The sequence below is a fragment of the Anabrus simplex genome, chromosome 1, assembly GCF_040414725.1.
Source record: "Anabrus simplex isolate iqAnaSimp1 chromosome 1, ASM4041472v1, whole genome shotgun sequence".
NCBI lineage: Eukaryota > Metazoa > Arthropoda > Insecta > Orthoptera > Tettigoniidae > Anabrus > Anabrus simplex.
The window spans coordinates 464958208-464979628 of record NC_090265.1 but is presented as its reverse complement, the minus strand read 5'-3'; the positions used below and the strand labels follow the sequence as shown (position 1 = coordinate 464979628).

The 21421-nt window shown below is 40.7% G+C and overlaps 1 protein-coding gene across 2 annotated transcripts in view; it reads right to left on the bottom strand.

Annotated features, from left to right (window-relative positions):
- LOC136867333 (chitooligosaccharidolytic beta-N-acetylglucosaminidase) overlaps positions 1-21421 on the bottom strand; it is a 317860-nt gene that overhangs the window by 121742 nt on the left and 174697 nt on the right. For both annotated transcript variants that reach the window (XM_067144497.2, XM_067144505.2), the window contains exon 2: positions 13266-13360. In XM_067144497.2, the coding sequence (XP_067000598.2) occupies positions 13266-13360 (95 nt within the window). The remainder of the gene's footprint in view (positions 1-13265; positions 13361-21421) is intronic.

Here is a 21421-nt window from a genome sequence, read left to right as displayed (position 1 = left end):
CTTATTTCAACCCAGAAAGGACTACCAAGAGAAACAAAGAGAAACGAAAGGGCAGATATTTGCATCAGTTAACTCAGTTCCATTATTATAAGCAACGCAGGAAGACTGTTAGGGCAGTATTCAGATGTAAAGCACCTTTATGCACTGTAGACAGAAATGGCTTACATACATAAATTCACCGGACAAAAAATTAGTCATTCCTGGGAGAAATCAGTACAAGCATCATTTAATACCGTATAACTCCGCCTCTAGAATTCATAACGCCTAAATTCGGTTAGAAAGTGATTCCACAAAGTTGTGCAAGAACGTTGCATCCAGGTTAAACCGCTCAGTGAGGATCTGATCGCGCAATTCCACCAAATTGTGGGGATGCTGGTGTCGGCGTTTTACCCGCTGTTCCAACATGCTGCACAGATTTTCAAATGGATTCAATTCAAGTGATTTTGCTGGCCAATCGAGATGCAATGAAGTGGGAGTGTGTTCATAAAACCAGTCACATACGCGTCCAGCCCGATGAACTTTGCTGTTGTCATCTTGAAAAATTGGGGTATCAGACGCATGCAGTACTCATCATGCATGCGTTGACTGAAAGACAACACCTAATCATCCAAAATGTTTAAACAGACATGCTGGTTCATAACAGTGGTCACCTCAGTGAGCAGGCTCAATCCATGATACGAAAACTACCCCTAATTCATCACAGATACACCCCCGGCTTTAACCTGACCTTGCACACACCCAGGATGAAATATTTCATTTGGCCTAAGGTGCACTCGATGACGTACATCATTGGAATACAGGCAAAAGAGTGAATCGCCAGACCACATTACGTTCCACCAGTAAGCTACTGTCCACTTTCGATGATTTCTAGCACACTGAAGACGCGAATCTTTATGTGCCTTAGTGAGCAATGGCCCTTTGAGAAATGTTCAAAGTATGCAGTTCCCATCGCAATATTCTCTCGCTAACAGGTTGCGGTGGACCTTCATTCACTGACAGCAGCAATTCCTGTCGGGTTTGGAAGCGATTTTGATTCACAAGCCGCGAAACGCGTCTGCGGTCCCCCTTACTCAGGATCTCTTTCGACCACAATTCTGACGTCTTGTTTCGTGGCCACGTGTAGTACACCACTGCTTGTAGACACGTTGAATAGTCCGCTGCGAAACACCAACCATTCCAGCAAATTCACACGGTCGTATGGCCATGGGCACGGCCAAACACGATTGTCCCTCTTTGCCACCCTGTCACATCCTAGCATATACCCATGTTTACGTATACTGTCTGCTTGAAACATCAATGTCTCACTGATTGCTACTGCCTTATAGCTCACATAGAGGCAGAACATGGGACTCGTTCGCTGTGCCATCTGTACAGGCTTAACGATCAATCTGTGCGTGCGCACTAGGTTGACTAACGTTTGTCCGGTGAGCTTACTTTTCCAAACTCTTTTATAAGCCCAATAATAAGGTAATACCGAAATACCCTTCCAAAGTTAACAAATTTGATTGAGGAAAACGAAATTGTTAATGACATATCCAAAGAAGAGGTAAATGCAGCAATAAAGAGAATTTCGATAGAGATGTTTAGCGGTCCCGATCACATTGTATGGACAATTAAGAACGGAATTGCCTATACAAGTATTTCGTTGATTGGAACAGCAATAGAATGCTGCAAACCGGCTTTGTACTGCTTGCTCTGAAAAGAGTCAAGATAGGAGACAATGATTGCCCAGCTAACTGACGTCCAATAACCATCTGTATGGGCTTAAGCAAGCAGAGACAGCGGATGTGCTGAGCGGTTAGTGTCGAGATATGGGTATTTCAGTGGAACAATATCGAACAGTAATTGGAAGGTGGCAAAGGAGTATGAAGAGGAAAGTAATAAGGAGAACGGAGATCAAGTGCGATATGGAAAGTATGAGGGAAGTAGCACTGGTGGCAGTTTTATTAATCATTGGGGGCGTGGAATTGAATCCAGGTCATGGTCCAGGTGGTACCATCGTTTGGATTGAAATTGAAGCGATTAAGGAGGTGGTTAAAGAGGCTTGCCAAATCACCAAGTTAAGGAAATAAGGGAACAATGGAAGGAGATAAATGATATGAAGTGGTGGATAGAAGAAAAATGGATGAGACAACGTCTAAGGTGGAAAGTAATGCGAAAAAATAGTGCTACTGAGGAAGAAGGTAAACAATTTGGAAGAGAAGTTGACTAACATGAAGTGAGATGAAATCAAGAGTCAGGAACGCACGAGAAAATGTATCTTTATTTATGGTGTTCAAGAGGGAGCGACACAGAATACAGTGGTGGAGGTGATCTAAAATAAAATGAAGATTAACTTCAGTGAAGTGGACATTGACGATGTGGAAAGGGTAGGAAAAGTGAAAGGTCATAGGCCAATAACGGCCAGTTTATTATCTACCTTGATGGCCGATATTTTGGTGAGCAACGCAGGAATTTACAAGGTGAGAAAGTGTGGGTGAAAAGAAACATGTGGAGTGAAGGAAGTAAGAACATTAGAATTTTAAGGAAGCAGCTAGTGATAGCTAGAAGTCAAGGACTTAGAGCATATACCAGCGGCCAACAGCTGATGGTGGGGCATGGAAGATGGACTAGAACTTGGTCAGTGGATGTTATAGGAAATACATGAAAAGCATAAACAGTGAGGGTGTCTGGTGAGGAGACAAGGTGAAAGGAAGGTTGCAGGGCAAACGGATGGCCATGACGAGGCAGGAGGCTGCGGCATGGAAGAGGACGAAGTCCAGGCCAGCGTATGTGCGGGTACGAGAGGTCATCAGTCACTAGTGGTAGGGGAAAGTGATGAATCGGCGAGTGTTGTAGACAGTGTGCAGGTACATATAAGATGGGGGGGAGCACAAGAGGAGAAAGAAGTGAGGCATTGGCCAGAGGGAGGATTTTGAGTTTAAAAGACCTGTGGGGAAAGAAACATAAATGTCAGGAGGAAAGGCTGGATAAAGAATGTCACAAAATGCCTAAAAAGTATGGAATGAAAGTGGAAAGGGAAAGGACAATAATAACAAGAAGTAAATCAGGGAATTTGGCAGAAGAGGGTAAAATAAGGGAGGAAGGGAGAGGCGGGGGAGGAAATCTTATGACTAGATTGTAAGATAGGTTTGTAAACATTGAAGGCTTGTTAAGTAAGATGGGGAACGAGGAAGTGATAAAATTAGTAGAGAGTTTCGATATTGTGGCCCTGTTAAAGGCGTGGTTAGAAATAGGGAAGGTGTTAACGTGGAGGGGGCTTATGGTCAAGAATAAAACAAAAAAGAAAGAGATGATGAAGGGTAGGACTCCGCGGGGTATAGTGGTTTTAATAAAGGAAGGAATTAGTGAATTAATTTTTGATAATGAAAATGAGATAGACGAGGTGGTTTGGATCAGGTTTAATATGGGGGGAGAGAAAGAGAGAAAGAAAGAAAGAAGGTATGCTTGGCTTTCCTACATAATCATCTTAAGGGTTCGCCGTGCGGTAACGAAAATTTTTTCGAGGATCAATTATTGGAAATAAGTGTCATTGGTGTGAAATATGAGGAAGACGGGGTGTTGTTGTTAGGTGACAGGAATGCTAGAATAGGCAACCTATGCCTAACATATAGCAAACCGGGTAGGATGATAATGAGGGGAATGGGGTGTAGTGTAGATAAACAAAGGAAAAGTTATGAGTGAAAATTGCTAGAATTATGTGCGGCAGGTAACCTATATATTTAAACGGCTGATGGGACGGGATAGGGAAGGAAAACTGACATACATCTCAGGGTAGAAGTATTATATTCTTGGTAGTTAGTTCGGAGAACATGTTGGATAGAATAACGAGGTTAGAAATAGGAGACTGGATTGAATTCCATCATGCCCCTGTATATGTTAAGCTGGGAAGAAGAGAGAAGGAGGAAGTGCAAGTATAGAAAGGGAGGGATATACAGAAGGGTAGGAGATATATTAAATATAAGTGGTCAGAGGAAGTAAAATTGGAATTAGACACTCTTATAGAAAATGACTTGCAATTTATTTAGAATGGGAGGTAGCTTTAAGGGAGGATAATGCGGATAGAGTGGTGAAGATAATACCCAATAAAGAGGATAGCTGAGTAGCTAGATTTAAGAAAAGAAAAAGGAGGCGAAGACGGGTGGTGTAATAAAGAGTGCAAGGAAATGAGGAAGGTGGTCATGAGTGCTCTAAAAGATTACAGGAAGCACGGAGGGAGTGCAAAAAGAGAAGATTTTTGTATATTAAGGAAAGAATATAATGATAAAATTGCAGAGACAAAGAAATTATGGCTGAGAGAGCAAGCACAGGCGATAAATAGGGAGTGTAGAATGAAGCAACTTGAAAGGGTGTGGGAGAGAGTGAATAAAATTATCAGGGGTGAGAAGGAGGTTTGACAAACCGAAAATTGACTATGGTTCATGGGTGGAGCACTTTTGCAAATTATTAGGAGGGAGGGATAGGTGGAGAGTAAAAGGGGAGTGAAGGTCCTACAGAGGGGAGTAGATGTACCGATTTATGAGTTGGATAAAGATATATCAGGAGAGGAGTTAATGGAAGTGATACGGAAACTGAGGACCAAGTCACCAGGAGGAGGAAATGGAATTATTTATTTTGGAAAGAAATAGGGAAATATAGACAGATTATGGAGGACATAGTAAAGTTGTTCAACAAGATATTCGAGTGTGGTGGGATCCCAAAAGAGTGGCAAATTGGGGATTATATGCCTGGTCTACAAGAAGATTTTTTTTTGCTAGTGGCTTTACGTCGCAGCGACACAGATAGGTCAGATGGCGACGATGGGATAGAAAAGGCCTAGGAGTAGGAAGGAAGCGGCCGTGGCCTTAATTAAGGCACAGTCCCAGCAGTTTCCTGGGGTGAAAATGGGAAACCATGGAAAATCATCTTCCGGGCTGCCGACAGTGGGATTCGAACCCACTATCTCCCGGATGCAATCTACAAGAAAAAAGGAGAGAGGAATCTCCCGAGTAATTATAGAATAACTTTATTCGACTCGCTGAGCAAGATTTATACGGGTGTATTAACGAACAGACTGAGGAACTGGGCTGAAGAGCGGTCGATACTGGGTACTGTCATTTTCAGGGTGATTTTAGAAAGGGCAGAAGGACGTCGGACAATATAATGATAGTTCAGATGATCTTGGAGAAATATCTGAATAAGGACGGAGGTAGAGTATATATAGCTGCCATTGATTTCAAAAATGCTTTCGACACAGTGAGTAGAAGCGCGTTAGTAACAAAATTAGGAAGGGTGGGGATTTCAGGAAGGTTGGTCCGTGCGATTGAGGCCATATGTGATAAGGTTTACTGTTGTGTTAAACGGAGGGAGGTATAGTAATCGAGCTGAATGAATGTAAGATTTGCTTGTAGCAGGGTTGTAAACTATCTCCGATTCTATTTTTATTATTTATAAATGATAGTTTGCAAGGACATGGGGGATAAATGGGCTTTTCCGGCTGCGGGCGATCTAGAGATCCCAGAATTGATTTTTGGTGACGATGTGTTATTAATGACTCTAAGAGGGTGAGGTTTGCAAATAAATTTAAATGCGGTCTCAGAGTATGCGAGTAAGTGGTCCCTGAAAATTAACTCAAATAAGACGAAGGTGATGGTAGGCAAAAAGGACAGAACGAGATAGAAAAGGAGGAAATGGTTGTTTCAGTGGGAGATGATTGAAGAGGCAGAAAGGTTGGAATATTTTTGGGGTTCTTATAAACATAAAAGTGGGATAGGGAGATCATGTCAAGAGAGCGAAATGGAAGGGATGGCGGTTCTTTCAGTTGTCAAGATTTTGGAGAACAAATGCCCCGGAATAATTTATAACATACAAAGGATGGTGTACAAAACATTGGTGCTAAGCAGAGTACTCTACGGAGCTGAATTGTGGGGTTAGGAAAAAAAGAAGGGATAGTCTAAATCAGATAACTAACACATTTAGTAAGACGCTGATGCGGCTTCCCGGGTGCACAGCTAACGCGGGGCGGCAGTAATTTGTGGGGACTACTGTATATGGAAGTGGAAATTGTGAAGAAAGTACTGAATTAAGGGATGAGATTAAAGAGAGGATAAGGGGGCATATTGCTTACAAGCTGCTTATCAGCAACAGCTCAAGAGTATGTATGGGGAGAGCTGGTTGGTGAAAGCCAAAATGAATGTGGAAAAGCTGGGCTTAGGGTACATACGGTACAAGGATTGGGATAAAAGGGGAAGAGGGTTTTGGATAATTGTTATAAAGAGGATAAAGTATATCCAAATGAAAAATCAGTTGGAGGAATGTCGAAGGAGAAGAACCCTAAGTATATTTAATAATATAAGCGAAGTGACGAGGATAAGGATTAGTTATGTAGATAGAGCTGCGAGAAGAGGTTTATTATGGTGGATGTTGGGATTATGCAAGAACAAGGGATGGATCCAGAAAAGGACAATATCTTATGTACACTGTGTGGTGAAGTGAGAGAAGATCTGCATTTGTTATCAATATGTAAAGAAACGCAAAATGTGAGAGGGAAAATATTGAGTGAGAGACAGCGGGAATTGTTAAAGCAGTATGGTAATGAACAGAAAATTATTGGATGGGTGGTAAGAGAGTGGAAAGTGGAATGTTATTTAAGTTTGTATTTAAGTGCAGTGAGGAAATAATGTATAAAGAAAATAAAGGATGTGGACATGTGTTTAATGAGCAAGAGACACTTGGTCACAGAGGGGAATTATCGTGTGTGAGTACTGCAGTTGTACTAGTGCAATAATGAAATTATGTTTAATGGTAGTGTACGTAGGGGTTTAATATGTTTTGTTTTGTGTTGTTAGATAATTTAGGTTCGGGGTCAATATAGTGTATAAGGAGGGTGTGAGTGTGTTGGGTTCCTGGTAAACTTAGAGTAATATGGAGTGAGTGCAGGGTGGTTGTCATGTTTTTTTGCTGTGTTGTTATTCGATATTTTGGGTTCCGAGATAAAGTTAGATGAAATGAGACATACAGGGCACTGAGGCACAGCAAGCATACGGGAGGTGTTTTTTGCTATTTGCTTTACGTCGCACCGACACAGATAGGTCTTATGGCGACGATGGGATAAGAAAGGCCTAGGAGTTGGAAGGGAGCGGCCGTGGCCTTAACTAAGGTACAGCCCCGGCATTTGCCTGGTGTGGAAATGGGAAACCACAGAAAACCATCTTCAGGGCTGCCGACAGTGGGGCTCGAATCCACTATTTCCCGATTACTGGATACTGGTCGCACTTAAGCGACTGCAGCTATTGAGCTCGGTCATACGGGAGGGAAGAGGGTTGAATCAGCAGAGGGACTTAGGTAACGGCAGAGATCTGCACATGACAGTGAGGCAGATCAGGGCAGGGAGCATGCAGCCTTGTCGAGAATCAGTGAAATATTATTCAAGGACGGGGTGAGGCATTGTTCTAGGTCGTTGCTTGCGAGCCTAGAGTTGGATAACAAGACTGGCTGATTCAAACCAGGCTTGACATGTATATAACTTTTTGCCGTTAGAATACATTTCAGTCACCATTAATTAATTATTCATTCATTTCATTAATTCATTAATTTATTCAGGTCATTCATATCGAACAGTTGAACTTACTCTTCCATCGTCGGTCGTCTTTCTCGGCTATTCGGTTGAACAATATTGATTCTTAGATCTAGGGTCGTATAAGGTTATTTTCAGTCACTTCATTCACCGATCGATAGGGTCCAGAGGAGAGCATAACTACTTCAAATGAGGAGCAAAAATGTGCTTACTAAAATGTATTCAATGAAATCACGATAATTATATTTACTCAATAACCAAGAAGAATTAATTAAATATGTCACAGCATGTTTTAACGCAGTCACAATGCATAACGTGAATGGTGGAATGATCTTGAAATTATTTACATTAATGTATTTCAAAGTGTGAAAACGCAATGTAAGATTTGTGGACAGCAAATCTAGAAAAAAGAATAGAAACCTGAAAATCGGGCAACATTGACCCAAAGGATAACTGAGAGTTAACCCACAGGATCCGTATAAAATCTGATCTTGAAAAAGTAGAATTCCAGATTTACATTTAATTAAGGTTACCCACCAATCGACTATACTCTTGGATACCGGAAAATCCCCCCAATGCACAGTGGGTAAAAATCAAAATCTAGGAGGACAAAATTATTTTTTCATAATTAAAAAATCAAAATTTATTACTTCTACAGCATTCTCATATAATTGCTGCGCACTATTCTGGGATATAAACGCATCTTAGTGTAAATCTGTCACCACTGTTCGAGCTGGTATCTTATCTCCCGCGTTGTGCGTGCGTATCTCGCAGTCTGAATTGGAGAGTGAATGTAAGTGGCTGTGGTTTGGTTGTCTTTGAGGTTAGTGTGATGCTTTAAGATGGAACATGCAGCTGAAGGTATGATCTTTACATTTGTAACGGGTTTCAGTTATTAATGGGCGTAATTGTTACGTAATTTTAGCTATATTTGCATCATGTAATATTTAACTATTATTTTTAAAATTATATTTTCACTTAGAGTTTTAGTATGTCGCGTCACTCTGCATCACTGTCTACTTAATGTTAAAATGTAGTTAAAGTCTTGTAGTTTACGCCTGTTATAAAATGTTTTGCATCTTTTTGCAACTTACTTAGTTATTTTACGTTTTAGAAGATGCACCGCAATCAGTTATCACACGTTTACAACTGTTTGAAGCACTGGGTTCGAAGATTGTGTCAAAAGTGGAACTTTGTGACTTTGTCAAAAGTAAATTAGGGATAGAAAATTGTTCCGAAGAGATAACTGAATGCTTACAAGGAGATTTAAAGGATTTTGTTGATAATTTTACCAGGCGGTGGAAGCAGGTTCACAGAAGTAAAGCAAAATTCATTTCAAAATATTCTGATTGGTTAAAGGAGAAGGTAATATTTTCGAAAAATTGTGTATGATTCTAAATTAACAGAAAATGTAAATCCTCCTACTCCATCCGCAACGAAAGTCGGAAGGCCTAGAAAGCTTTTTCATGAAAGTAGTGAAAAATCAAAGAGACGAAAAATTCAACCGCTACTCTCTGCACATTCAGAACAGGAAGTTATTCATGCCACACAAGTATCATTGCACATGTCTGGAAAACGAGATGCTGCAAAAAATGGTTAAAGAAACTCTTAAGTTTCCACATAGAGCTACTAAAATTAAAAAATCCTATATATCACCAGCTGTAAAACCTGTACCACTTACCGGTGAAGAGGCTCTATCATTCCTTGTAGATAACAATTACAGCAAAAGCCAATACATGAATATGCAACTTGAATGCAAAAATAGGAACTGAATATTTTCCCACCTTACCACATCATTAGAAAACAAAACAGAAATTCTATCCACCAAGTGAATCAATAACAGTAACAGAAACATCAGCCACAATAACATTGCAATCACTTGTCGACCATAAAATTGAGCGCCTTGCAGTAGTTCAAGAAGATGTTTTGAAACAGTCTATTTCTAGCAATGATACAGTTCATATTATATTAAAAAGGGGTGTGATGGTCCAAGCGGACATAATCAGTATAAGCAGAAATTTACAGATGATGACGGCAGTGACACTGATGTTTTTGTAGTTTCAGTTGTTCCATTACAAATGTGTTCTTTAAATGTAGAAAGCAACAATGGAAAATAAATTTTATGGCAGAACCCACGACCTTTTTCGACACGATTTTGCAGACCTCTTAAATTATTGTTTGAAAAGGAGACTGTCGAATTGACTAGGCGAGAGGTTCAATTAGTTGAAACTGAAAAACGTCCCTCCAACCAAGTAAAATAGAAATTAATGATCAATACATATATATTAATCAAACTCTATTGCTGACCATGGTGGATGGAAAAGTCTGCAATTCTATTACAGGTTCATCAGCACAGAGGTGTTATTTGTGTGGTGCTGGTCCCAGAGAAATGAATAACACACTCGCAGAAACAGTTTGTCCTGAAGAGAGCTATAAATTTGGATTATCTATCCTCCATTGTTGGATCCGTTTTTTTTTTTTGGATGCCTGCTACATATATCTTACAAAATAGAAATTAAGAAATGGCAAGCAAGAGCGGATGAAGATAAGACAAAAATAGAAAACAGAAAGAAAGTAATACAAAATAAATTTCGATCAGAAATGGGTCTGCATGTTGACAAACCAAGATCTGGAGGCGTCGGAAATTCGAATGATTGCAACACTGCTCGCCGTTTCTTTGAGGATACAGTATTGTCATCCAAAATTACGGGTATAAATGAAAAGCTAATCAGACGTTTTTCTACAATTTTGTGTGCTCTTTCTTGTCAGTTCCCTATAAATACACCCGCTTTCAAAACCTGCACCCAGGATACAGCAAAATTGTATCTAAATCTGTATCCATGGTATTATATGCCAGTCACTGTGCATAAATTATTAATTCATGGTGCAGATATAATTGATTTTTGTATTATACCTATCGGGCAATTGTCAGAAGAAGCCCAAGAAACACGTAACAAAGATTTGACAAAATACAGATTTGGACATTCTAGGAAATCCTCACGAGAGGACATATTACATATGCTGCTGATATCTTCGGACCCAGTAATATCTCATAAAACCAAAATTCAACATAAAACGAGAAGAGCATTATCCAGTGAAGTATTACTACGCCTGAAAGAACCAGATGTACCGGCTCATCATGAACAGAATGAGGCAGTGAATGACGATAATGCTTCAGATGACACATGTGATGAGTCATCGAGGTCAAGGTCATCGAGTGATTAGTAATAGTGACTGAAGTGCTGTCTGCAATTATCCACAATTGCAGTCTTCCAAATTAAAGGTAAACTGAGTACAATCTATTGTAGTTTATTGTAGTTTAGGCTCTATCTAACTCCTAGTCATAGACGTAGATGTAGCTTAAAAAAGTTCTTAGCTGATGTTTATTATGAAGTAAACAAATTATATACGTTGCTTTCACTCTAAATTCAAGATTAAAACGTAAAAATTATTTTTGTCCCCCTAGATTTCGATTTTGACCCACTGTGAATGGTTTCTTAATCGAACCAAATTAACTATCAGTTGCTTTGGATAGGTTGCGAAATATTATTTGAAAGCATGGTGTTTATTACAAGTTAACAGCAATTATCACAATCTAAAATAAAATTCCACCATGTATTGTCATCTCGTGACACCCTTAAGTTATAGATGAATCCGGATGCTGGAACATGCATCACCCCAAACAGACTTTCAGAATGAACCAACAACATTTGATCCGAGGGGATCTTACGTTACATCGTTCTGAAGGGAAACATTAATTCACTATGTGTTTAGAAGAAACGCCAAACACTGAAGTTAAATAAAAGCGATAAATCACTCGAAAAGTCTTCTTACTAAATCAAATTTCAGGTTATGAAAGAGTTACGTCGTTACATTCCAATATAAAACAAACAATATGAAATCTTTCCAATTCTACATAACTAGAACTACAATTACTGATCTGTTTAGCTACACTTGTCCCCAGAGGAGAACAATGACTGACGATCATGTGTTTCGCAGATAACACGGTAATCATCGGTGACAGTGTGGAAGCAGCAGCTGAACTGAAAAAAAATTGCACTACAACGGTTTCATGAAGTAGGCCTCTACATAAATGTTTCAAAAATATGTAACGGTATGCGTCAAGAAAGGGAAATATTCAAACGAAATCTCAGTATAAATCAACAAAAAATAAGAACACAAGCCATGTTGAACCAATACGTTATCCAGGCATAAACTTCTCCGACGAACTGTTATTTGACACTCAAACCACACTGAAAAAACTACGAGACCAAGTAGAAATTCTTGCTGATTCACCTTTGCTGGAAGCAGACCAGAAATTCCAAATTCTGAACTGTTCAATCTTCAACACGCATACATTCATTCCAGGCAACACCTGAGCACAAACGTCCACGAAAGTTTTTATCCGATGCGGATAAAATAATATAAAGCACTCTGAAAGAGGTCCTTCAACTACCGACCGATACGCCCCATCATATGCTATACTATACACGGCAAGGAAATATAAAGGTGTTGGTCTCTTCTGCACCTCTTGGCAAGCTCGACTTCAACATATACTGTAAACATCTGTCAGGTTATGAGTAGAGAGAACAACCCTTATATAAATGGCACAAGGGACCTTCAAACAAAGAGTTATGACTGCTTGAATCAACTTGGCATTGGGGCGACTGACCTAATCATCGACCCCCACGGTATTCCCTGGCTGTCAAAAGAGACGAATAAAAGGGGTGGCAGGGGCTCTTAACTTGGAAGCGTGGGTTGGCGATGACGAGGCCCTTAGCTGAGTCCTTTGTGGCCCCTGCCTTTCTTTGGCCGATACCTTCTGCTATGTATTTGATTTAATCATTCAAACAAGTAGGCTAATAAAATTAATAATATCTTGAAATATAACCTATTACCTAAGTAGAATATTTTTGAAGGAAGAACGAGTCTGTAACATATCGAATGGTGCTACAATCAGAATCGATAGTGAAATACAAAGAGATATGACACCTTCATTTTTCAAAGTGTCGGATCTCTTCCAATTTCCAACTTCCTATTTAAACTACAACCACCACCACCCACTTCAAGTGGTGAAGATTACACTAGCCTATTAGCCGGCAATCTACACCCGTATCTTCAGGTAGTCTTTCCCGACATCAGCGCAATATTCCAACATGAAAATGCACCGTGTCACCGGGCTCAGGTCTTTACAGTCTGGTTGGAGGAACATGATAATGAATCCCCCACTCTTCCATACTCTCAAATTTCCCAGACTATAACCCCATCGAACATGTTTGGGATATGCCGGAACGCGCTGTGAGGGGTGCTTCTAGGCCTCCACAAAATGTGTGTCTACTACACTAGATGCTGCAAGAATTGGACTACATACTGTAGACTATGTGCGTCTGTCCCCGACGTTTGCAAGCCGTGACCATCAGCAGTGGGGGACCGACCCGTTTTTAGATACAATAGGTGTCGCTAATAAAGTGATCTTTCAATGTAAGTGCTCGGTGAAAAACTCGATTCACAGAATAGTTTACCGATCGCTGTGAACCAAGTAACATTCATAAACTGTTATGTTATGTTATGTTATGTTATATAGTACCCTACTACGTTCTGCTTGACCTATTAAACATTAATTAAAGGTCAGCCGTGAGCCAATAATTCAAACAGTGTGTTCTCTTGAGTTTGTTTCATTTAACGACAAATAACATAAATATCAACTCACTCTTGTAAGGAACTCTGTGCTAATCCCAAGACGGCCATCAATAAAACGGTAGACAAATCGCTGCTTTTGGGAGCCTTCATTTTGTCTGGTATCACCTGTGAACAAACAGTGTTATATTTGTACGTGAACAAGCGATTGAAAAGAAAAAAATTATTTATTTATTAATTATAGTTCAGGTAGTCTTTTATTACAAATTATTAAAATGATGACTATGTGATGATGATGATGATGATGATGATAGGTTTAAGAAAGTGTCGACGATAACATCTAATTCTACTATTGCTGCTGCTGCTGATGATGATGACGATGAAGGGGAGAGGAGCTACTAACATGCAATATGCTGTGAAAAAATGGGAAGATGATAACATATTGACCAAATTCTGTATGTAACCAAGTGACTGTGTGTAATAACTAATAATGATTCTAACAGTAATTTAAAGAAAACAAGTAAAAACATAGTATGCACCATTGTTTAAAGAGGAAGTACAAATAGGCAACCATAATGGGATAGGAAGGACTAGCGGAACCGATGACCTTCGATGTTAGGCTCCTTTAAACAACAAGCATCATCATCATCATCAGGAAGGGCTAGGAGTGAGAAGGGAGCGGCCGTGCCTTTAATTAAGGTACAGCCCCAGCATTTTCATGGTGTGAAAATGGGAAAACTCGGAAAACCATCTTCAGGGCTGTCGACAATGGGATTAGAACCCACTATCTCCCTAATATAAGCTCACAGCTGCATGACCCTAACCGCACGAACAACTCGCTCGGTCAAAGAGGGAATTTTTATCACAGCCTATGTGGCACTTAAGGTGTTAAGGGCCCACAAAACCTATTTTCCATAGTAACGACTGTAATGGCTAGGTGGTGGTTGTGATTATTGTTTTAAAATAAAAACAAAGGAAGAGGTCCAAACCTTGGAAGAGTGAAGGAATCGGCAAGAGAAGAGAGAGTACGTGGAAAAGAAATAATTTCTACGCCTCGGAAACGAATACTGTAGAGTCAGAAGAGAACAAGAGGTGAGCAGTGGAGGTCAGTTAGAAAAGAAGAAAGCGAGGGTAAGTAAGTGGAAGTAATTCCCTCCGGGTGTGCTAGAAGGTAAATAACTGTAGAGTTGGTGATAGTGATTAGTGATTTAAGAGGAAATATAACCGGGCAACCATCCTCTATTGACAGTAATCAGAAGGGAAAATGGAAGAGATCCGATACTTCGAAAATTAAGGAATCGGCAAAAGAAAGGAAAGGACCAAAAAGGGCGAGAAAATGAGACTTCCTAGGCCTCGCAAAACCTAATATAGTCGGGGTCAGAACCAAATTTGGCCAAGGAAGTTTAGTTAGGAAAGATTAAAGCAAGGAGCCTGACACAAGTAAGTGGAAGCAATGCCAGACTCGGGCAGGGGATAGCTTGCTAGAGGCTTTACGTCGCACCGACACAGATAGGTCTTATGGCGACGATGGGATAGGAAAGGCCTAGGAGTTGGAAGGAAGCGGCCGTGGCCTTAATTAAGGTACAGCCCCAGCATTTGCCTGGTGTGAAAATGGGAAACCACGGAAAACCATTTTCAGGACTGCCGATAGTGGGATTCGAACCTACTATCTCCCGGATGCAAGCTCACAGCCGCGCGCCTCTACGCGCACGGCCAACTCGCCCGGTGGGCAGGGGATACCGTGGTAGTAACTGGAGAGTTCAGGCATTATGATGATTGCCCTCAGAACGCGTTTTTTTTTTTGCTAGGTGCTTTACGTCGCACCGATACAGATAGGTCTTATGGCGACGATGGGACAGGAAAGGGCTAGGACTGGGAAGGAAGCGGCCGTGGCCTTAATTAAGGTACAGCCCCAGCATTTTCCTGGTGTGAAAATGGGAAACCACGGAAAACCATTTTCAAGGCTGCCGACAGTGGGGTTCGAACCTACTATCTCCCGAATACTGGATACTGGCCGCACTTAAGCGACTGCAGCTATCGAGCTCGGTCAGAACGCGTTTAATAAGCTCTGATAATCGCTATAGCCCATAAATTAGGAACTCAACTAAGAAAGTAAACTCACTACATGCAAGAGCAACTCAGATTTTCATAAAAATATCATCACCAATTAAACTTAATTACGTAATTTCATTAAAAATAAACACGTGTTCTCATCCCTAGGTGGCGCAGCTCTTTTCAGGCAGACCCCCAATGGAGGTAAGCTCCATGAACAAAATTTTTAACCACATTCTAAATCTCTGGCAGTACCGGGATTCGAAGCCGAACCTCCCAGAATCGCAGCTGATAATAAATAATAATAATAATAATAATAATAATAATAATAATAATAATAATAATAATAATAATAATAATAATACGGAAGCATGTGCGCACTGCACTGAATTCAACGAAATTCAGTTGTTGTCGACTATCTTATCTTTAACAGTTCAAGTGGAAAGGTCGTGATGAGAGTTACTGATTCAATAAAAAGGAGATTGTAGCTCTTGCCTTAGCAGATGACCTGGTAATATGGACCATACTGAACAGAAAGTTCAAGAAAAGTTGAATGACTGGAATAATATGTTTAAAAATTGGACCTCAACATCAGTCGTGTTGCTCATCAATTGACAAAGCATACATCACAGTAGCTAGATCAATACTGCGAGAATAATTCACAATAAATACACTGGCGGAGAATGAAATCCCAACACCAAGAAGACGTCAGTTTAGAGCAGGGCCTCTCAAAAGCCCAAAATCCCACGCGTGCAAACTGAGGCGCAGAGTTCCTATGCACAGTGTATCGGTCCCACTCGACTCAGATCGGACCAGCGCGTCGTCTCGGAACGACTCGGCTAAGCTCGGCTCAAGTCGGCTCGGGTTTGGAACGCTACGGAGCAAGTGAGGAAGAGGGAGACAGGCGGAGCGAGCGAAACAGGTGTGGGGAAAGAGAGAGATAGCGCTATTGCTCCAAATAGAGAAGTGGGGGTCTGCAATCTGGTCAACCATGTGAAGTGGTCTTTTTGCACCGTGCACAGTGCAATGCACTGGTGCATGTACCCTGAGAGGCCCCGGTTTAGAGGAATGCAATTCAAGCTAAGCAATTATCTACAAAACATTATTGTAATAAAGTTTCCAGGTCACCGCTGTAGTTGCCACGATTTTGAATGCAAGCAGCATGCAAAGGAGCATGCATTTTGTCGTGCTGTACAGGTACCATGTGTCATTTTGTGGTACGGAGTTCTACGCCTCTTATACTTGGTCAGTCAAATCAGCAACGGTTATCGCTGGTATTGGATGACGCTGGATTTTTCATCTCACAATGTTCCATACGTGCTCATTGAGTGAAAGGTCTTGTGATCTCGTGGCCATGGCAACTGGTCGACACTCTGCATAACACGTTGGGTAACAGCAGCGGTATGATCTTTTTTTTTTTTGCTATTTTGCTTTTCGTCGCACCGACACAGATAGGTCTTATGGCGACGATGGGACGGTAAAGGCCTAGGAATGGGAATGAAGCGGCCATGCCCTTAATTAAGGTATAGCCCCCAGCATTTGCCTGATGTGAAAATGGGAAACCACGTAAAACCATATTCAGGGCTGCCGACAGTGGGATTTGCAGCGGTATGAGGACGAGCGTTATCCTGTTGGAAAACACCCTCTGAATACCACCAGTCTGACGTACAAATCCGCTGTCAAGGTTCTGGGGATAACGACAAGAGTGTTCCTGCTGTTTCTGGTGTTAGTCCAGTGTGTCGAAAACGCAGGCAGCTTGGTTCGAAGAGCTCACCTGGCCTCCTCCTTACCAACCTACAGCTATCACCGGCACCAAGACAGAAATGGCTCTCGTCTGAGAACACTACCGATTTACACTCCGCCCTCTAATGAGCACTAGCTTGATACCACTGAAGTCGCAGATGGCAGTGCTTCGGAGTTAAGGGGCCCATAGACGTGCAATGTTATTGCACAAAATGGATTGCACAATATATTGTTAGCTGCCCACAGACGTACAATATTATTGCGCAAAATGGATTGTACAATATATTGTTAGCTGCCCACAGACGTACAATATTATTGCACAACAATCGGGTTTGTGCAATAAATAGAATCGTGTGCAGATAATATTGATGGTTGTACAATATATTGTGCAAAGCGGTCATAGACGTACAATATGCGTGGTAATATATAGTCAGTCCATGCCGGTATTTTGTTTGGTGAACATTCTTTTCTGTATCACGAAGCCGGTTCACTTCCTTCCGGAAGTTTGTACGCAGAGAACTGTTTTTAAAAAATAATTTCTTGCTTGTCGATGTTCGGGTATTTTTCGCGATATTTCTCAATAGGCACCTCGTTCTGTTCACCTTTTCTAACACGATTACTGTAAACTTTGCTCTTAACGTCCCATAGAGTCGGAAGGTCATGGTACACTTCGATAACCTCCAAAATAAACTTTTTCACCACCTGTTTGTCTGCCATCACGATACGTTTTCCCACACTTGTTAATACTAACTGGCGGGAGGACGGGATATTGCACAATATTACCAACACACGACACAGCATTTTGCGTTTTGCGCAATATATTTCAAAGTGTTTTTTTTGTACAATATATTACACAACCCTTCAATATTAAATACACACTATCAATTATATTGCACAAACCCCGATATTGCGCAATAATATTGCACGTCTATGGGCCCCTTTAGTGGCATGAACTCTACAGGACGTCTGGTTCGGAGCTGTCCCTCAAGTAATGGATTTGTTACAGTTCAGTGTGTCACTCTGGTGCCAACTGAAGCTCTAATGGCTGCTGCAGATGCAGTACGATTAACCACAGCCATGCAGCGAAAACTGCGGTCTTCCTTCTTCGTAGTGGCCCGTGTGCGGCCGGACTCCGGTCTTCTTGTGACAGCGCCTTCCCGTGACCATTGTTGTCAACACCGATGCACTGTGGATACATCCCTGCCAAGTCTTACTACAATATCACGGAAAGAAATCCACCTTCCCGTAGAGCCATTACACGGCCTCATTCAAACTCAGTAAGCTGTTGATACGGCCTTCTTCGTCTCCTTAAAGGTATGTTCGACTCACACTTACCTCATAACGTCAACACCGGATGATGACTAGCGTTCACGACGATGGTTAGACTCCATTTCTAATGATTTAAAGATGAGAAGTATACAACTAAACGTTATTCTGTACAGAGTAATAAATAAGTTACAAGATTTTGAGCAACGGCAAAATGACGTCGATAATGTTGTGAGATGGACAGCAGACAATGGTATGATGATAAACGGGGTTAAAAGTCAGATTGTGAGTTTCACAAAAAAAAAAAAAAAAAAAAAAAAAACTCAGTTTTAATTACTGCGTTGATAGGATGAAAGTTCCCTTTGGGGATCACTGTAAGTACCTAGGTGTTAATACAAAGGAAATATCCTCATTGGGTATTCACATTCATATGATTGTAAATAAAGGGTACAGATCCCTGCACATGGTTATGAGGGTGTTTAGGGGCTGTAGTAAGGATGTAGAGGAGAGGGCAATATAAGTCTCTGGTAAGACACCCAACTAGAGTATGGTTCCAGTGTATGGGACTCTCACCAGGATTACTTGATTCAAGAACTTGAAAAAAATCCAAAGAAAAACATCTCGATTTGTTCTGGGTGATTTCCGACAGAAGAGTAGCGCTACAAAAATGTTGCAAAGTTTGAGCTGGGAAGACTTGGGAGAAAGGGGACGAGCTGCTCGACTAAGTGGTATGTTCCGAGCTGTCAGTGGAGAGATGGCGTAGAATGACATCAGTAGACGAATAAGTTTGAGTGGTGTCTTTAAAAGTAAGAAAGATGACAATATGAAAAACAAGTTGGAATTCAAGAGGACAAATTGGGGCAAATAAAATATTGGTTTATAGGAAGGGGAGTTAGGGATTGGAATAACTTACCAAGGGAGATGTTTAATAATTTTCCAGTCTTTTGCAATCATTACAGAAAAAGGCTAGGGAAACAACAGATAGGGAAACTGCCACTGGGCGACTTCCCTAAATGCAGAACAGTAGTGATTGATTGATTGATTGATTGATTGATTGATTGATTGATTGATAAATATGGACGTAGATCTATTTACAAGTAGGAGACTGTGGAGGCGTTTATTAAATTCACAAAGTCTTGCAGACTGAACTCTGAAAGGCATAGCAGGCTATAATAGGATATATGTGTATATGTACTATCAAAAGAAAGAAATACTGTATACTACACCACAATTGCACGGTATGATACTGAACCCTTGAACTTACCATTCCATCGTTGGTCGGCCACGGCTGCTATAGTAGAACAATTCAGAACTCTTAAATCTTGGGTCGTTGCGGGAATAAATTCGGTCACGATCTTAACCAAACGATGGGGTTCAGAAGAAAGCCTAACTACTTGAAATGAGGAGCAAAAATGTGCTTACTAACTTTTATTAAACTGAAAGAGCACGATAACATCGTTAATTTAATATGCATTCTTGCCACAAAAATATAAAAAATTTAATTATTGATTTTTGAAAAGTTCCAAACACAGTCACATTACATATCGTCACTTCGTTTCTTCAAATGTCGAAGAGTTGCTTCGGAGAAGCTAATATTTTAGTGGACAGCGAAACTGAAAAACTGAAAAAGGGAAGACCTGAAAAACCGGGCACCTATTATTCCAAACAAGAACTGAGAGTTAATCCACACGATCCGTGGAAAATCTGACTTTCAACAAGTAGAACGCCTGATTTTCTCTTAATTAAGGTTATCCACCAGTCAAATACCCTTCACGGATACGGAACATCCGCCGAATGGACCCTTAATCGAACCAAACTGACTATCAGTTGCTTTGGATAGGTTGCGAAATATTATGGGAAAGCATGGTGTTCACTACAAGTTAATAGCATCATTCACAATTGACATAAAATTCCACCATGTATTTGTCATTCATGACACCCTTAAGTGATACGTTAATCCCGATGCTAACTGTGCATCACCCAAACAACTGTTCGGAAGGAACCAACAACCACATGATCCGGGAGGATCTTACGTTAAGTCGTTCTAAAGGAACAAAACTGCGAAATGCAGGAAACACTTACTAATCATGCATTTAGAAGAAATGCCAAACACTGAAGTTAATCAAAAAGTGAAAAGTCACTTGAAAATATTATTATTGAACCGATTTTCAGGTTAGAAATGGGTTTATTATGCTTAATAAATTTACCAGTCCACGCTAAAATTTACTACAAATTTAAGGAATTCTTTCCCTTGACAACAATGCTACCAGTACAGATCTCTCTATTTACTGTCTGTCCCAACACACTACTGGTAAAGTGATTACTTACTTATTCTAACTATGACTACGAATGAAAATACGACAAGGTGAAAATAAAATAAAATACTGGCTGACGAATCGAAACCGCATTCGCAACTCAAGTCTCATTCTAAAACACTGAGTGTCAATATGCACACCATCAAACGAAAAACGGACGTTAAAACGAGAAACAATGAAGTTCGTAAAAATAAATTAACATCTCACAGTCATACAGCTTAACACGCACGAAGAAACACAGTAAAAATATTTAATCTAGATCGGGTCGGTGTCCCACACTTGGACAGCCCTCGTTTATCAACAACAGTCCCGTTATCTCAATGAGAGCTTCGCATAGACCCTCTACAATAAATCATATCGTACTGTAACTGCTACCTTCCCCCAGGCCACTTCACAAAAGAAACAAAAGAAACACATCTTAACCGAGACTTGAGTGTGTACAGCTACCATCCCAGACCTATCGTCGGGCTCACTTGAAATCTGTACACCCTAAACCTAATCAGTATATACATGATGCCTTCCAAATCCTATCGTCGGGCGTGACCTAGGACGTCTCATCATCAGTGACTCCAAGAATAAACACGTGACGTCCTAAATCTATCGTCGGGCGTCAAAGTGGGTCGTACTACGTCTCCCTTAACATATCAGGCGAACCGCAATTTCCAACAAACCTCCAACAGTAACACTGAATCTGGTCAGACAAAAAAATACGCACGACGGAACCACGTCTCTATTATCAAAAGAATGCAAGTCGAAACACAGTAAGTACCTACCTCTCGAAAAATACAACAAGTGTCTACCTCATCATAATATGTGAACTCAAAAATAAATAGACGTGACGAACGATTCTCCA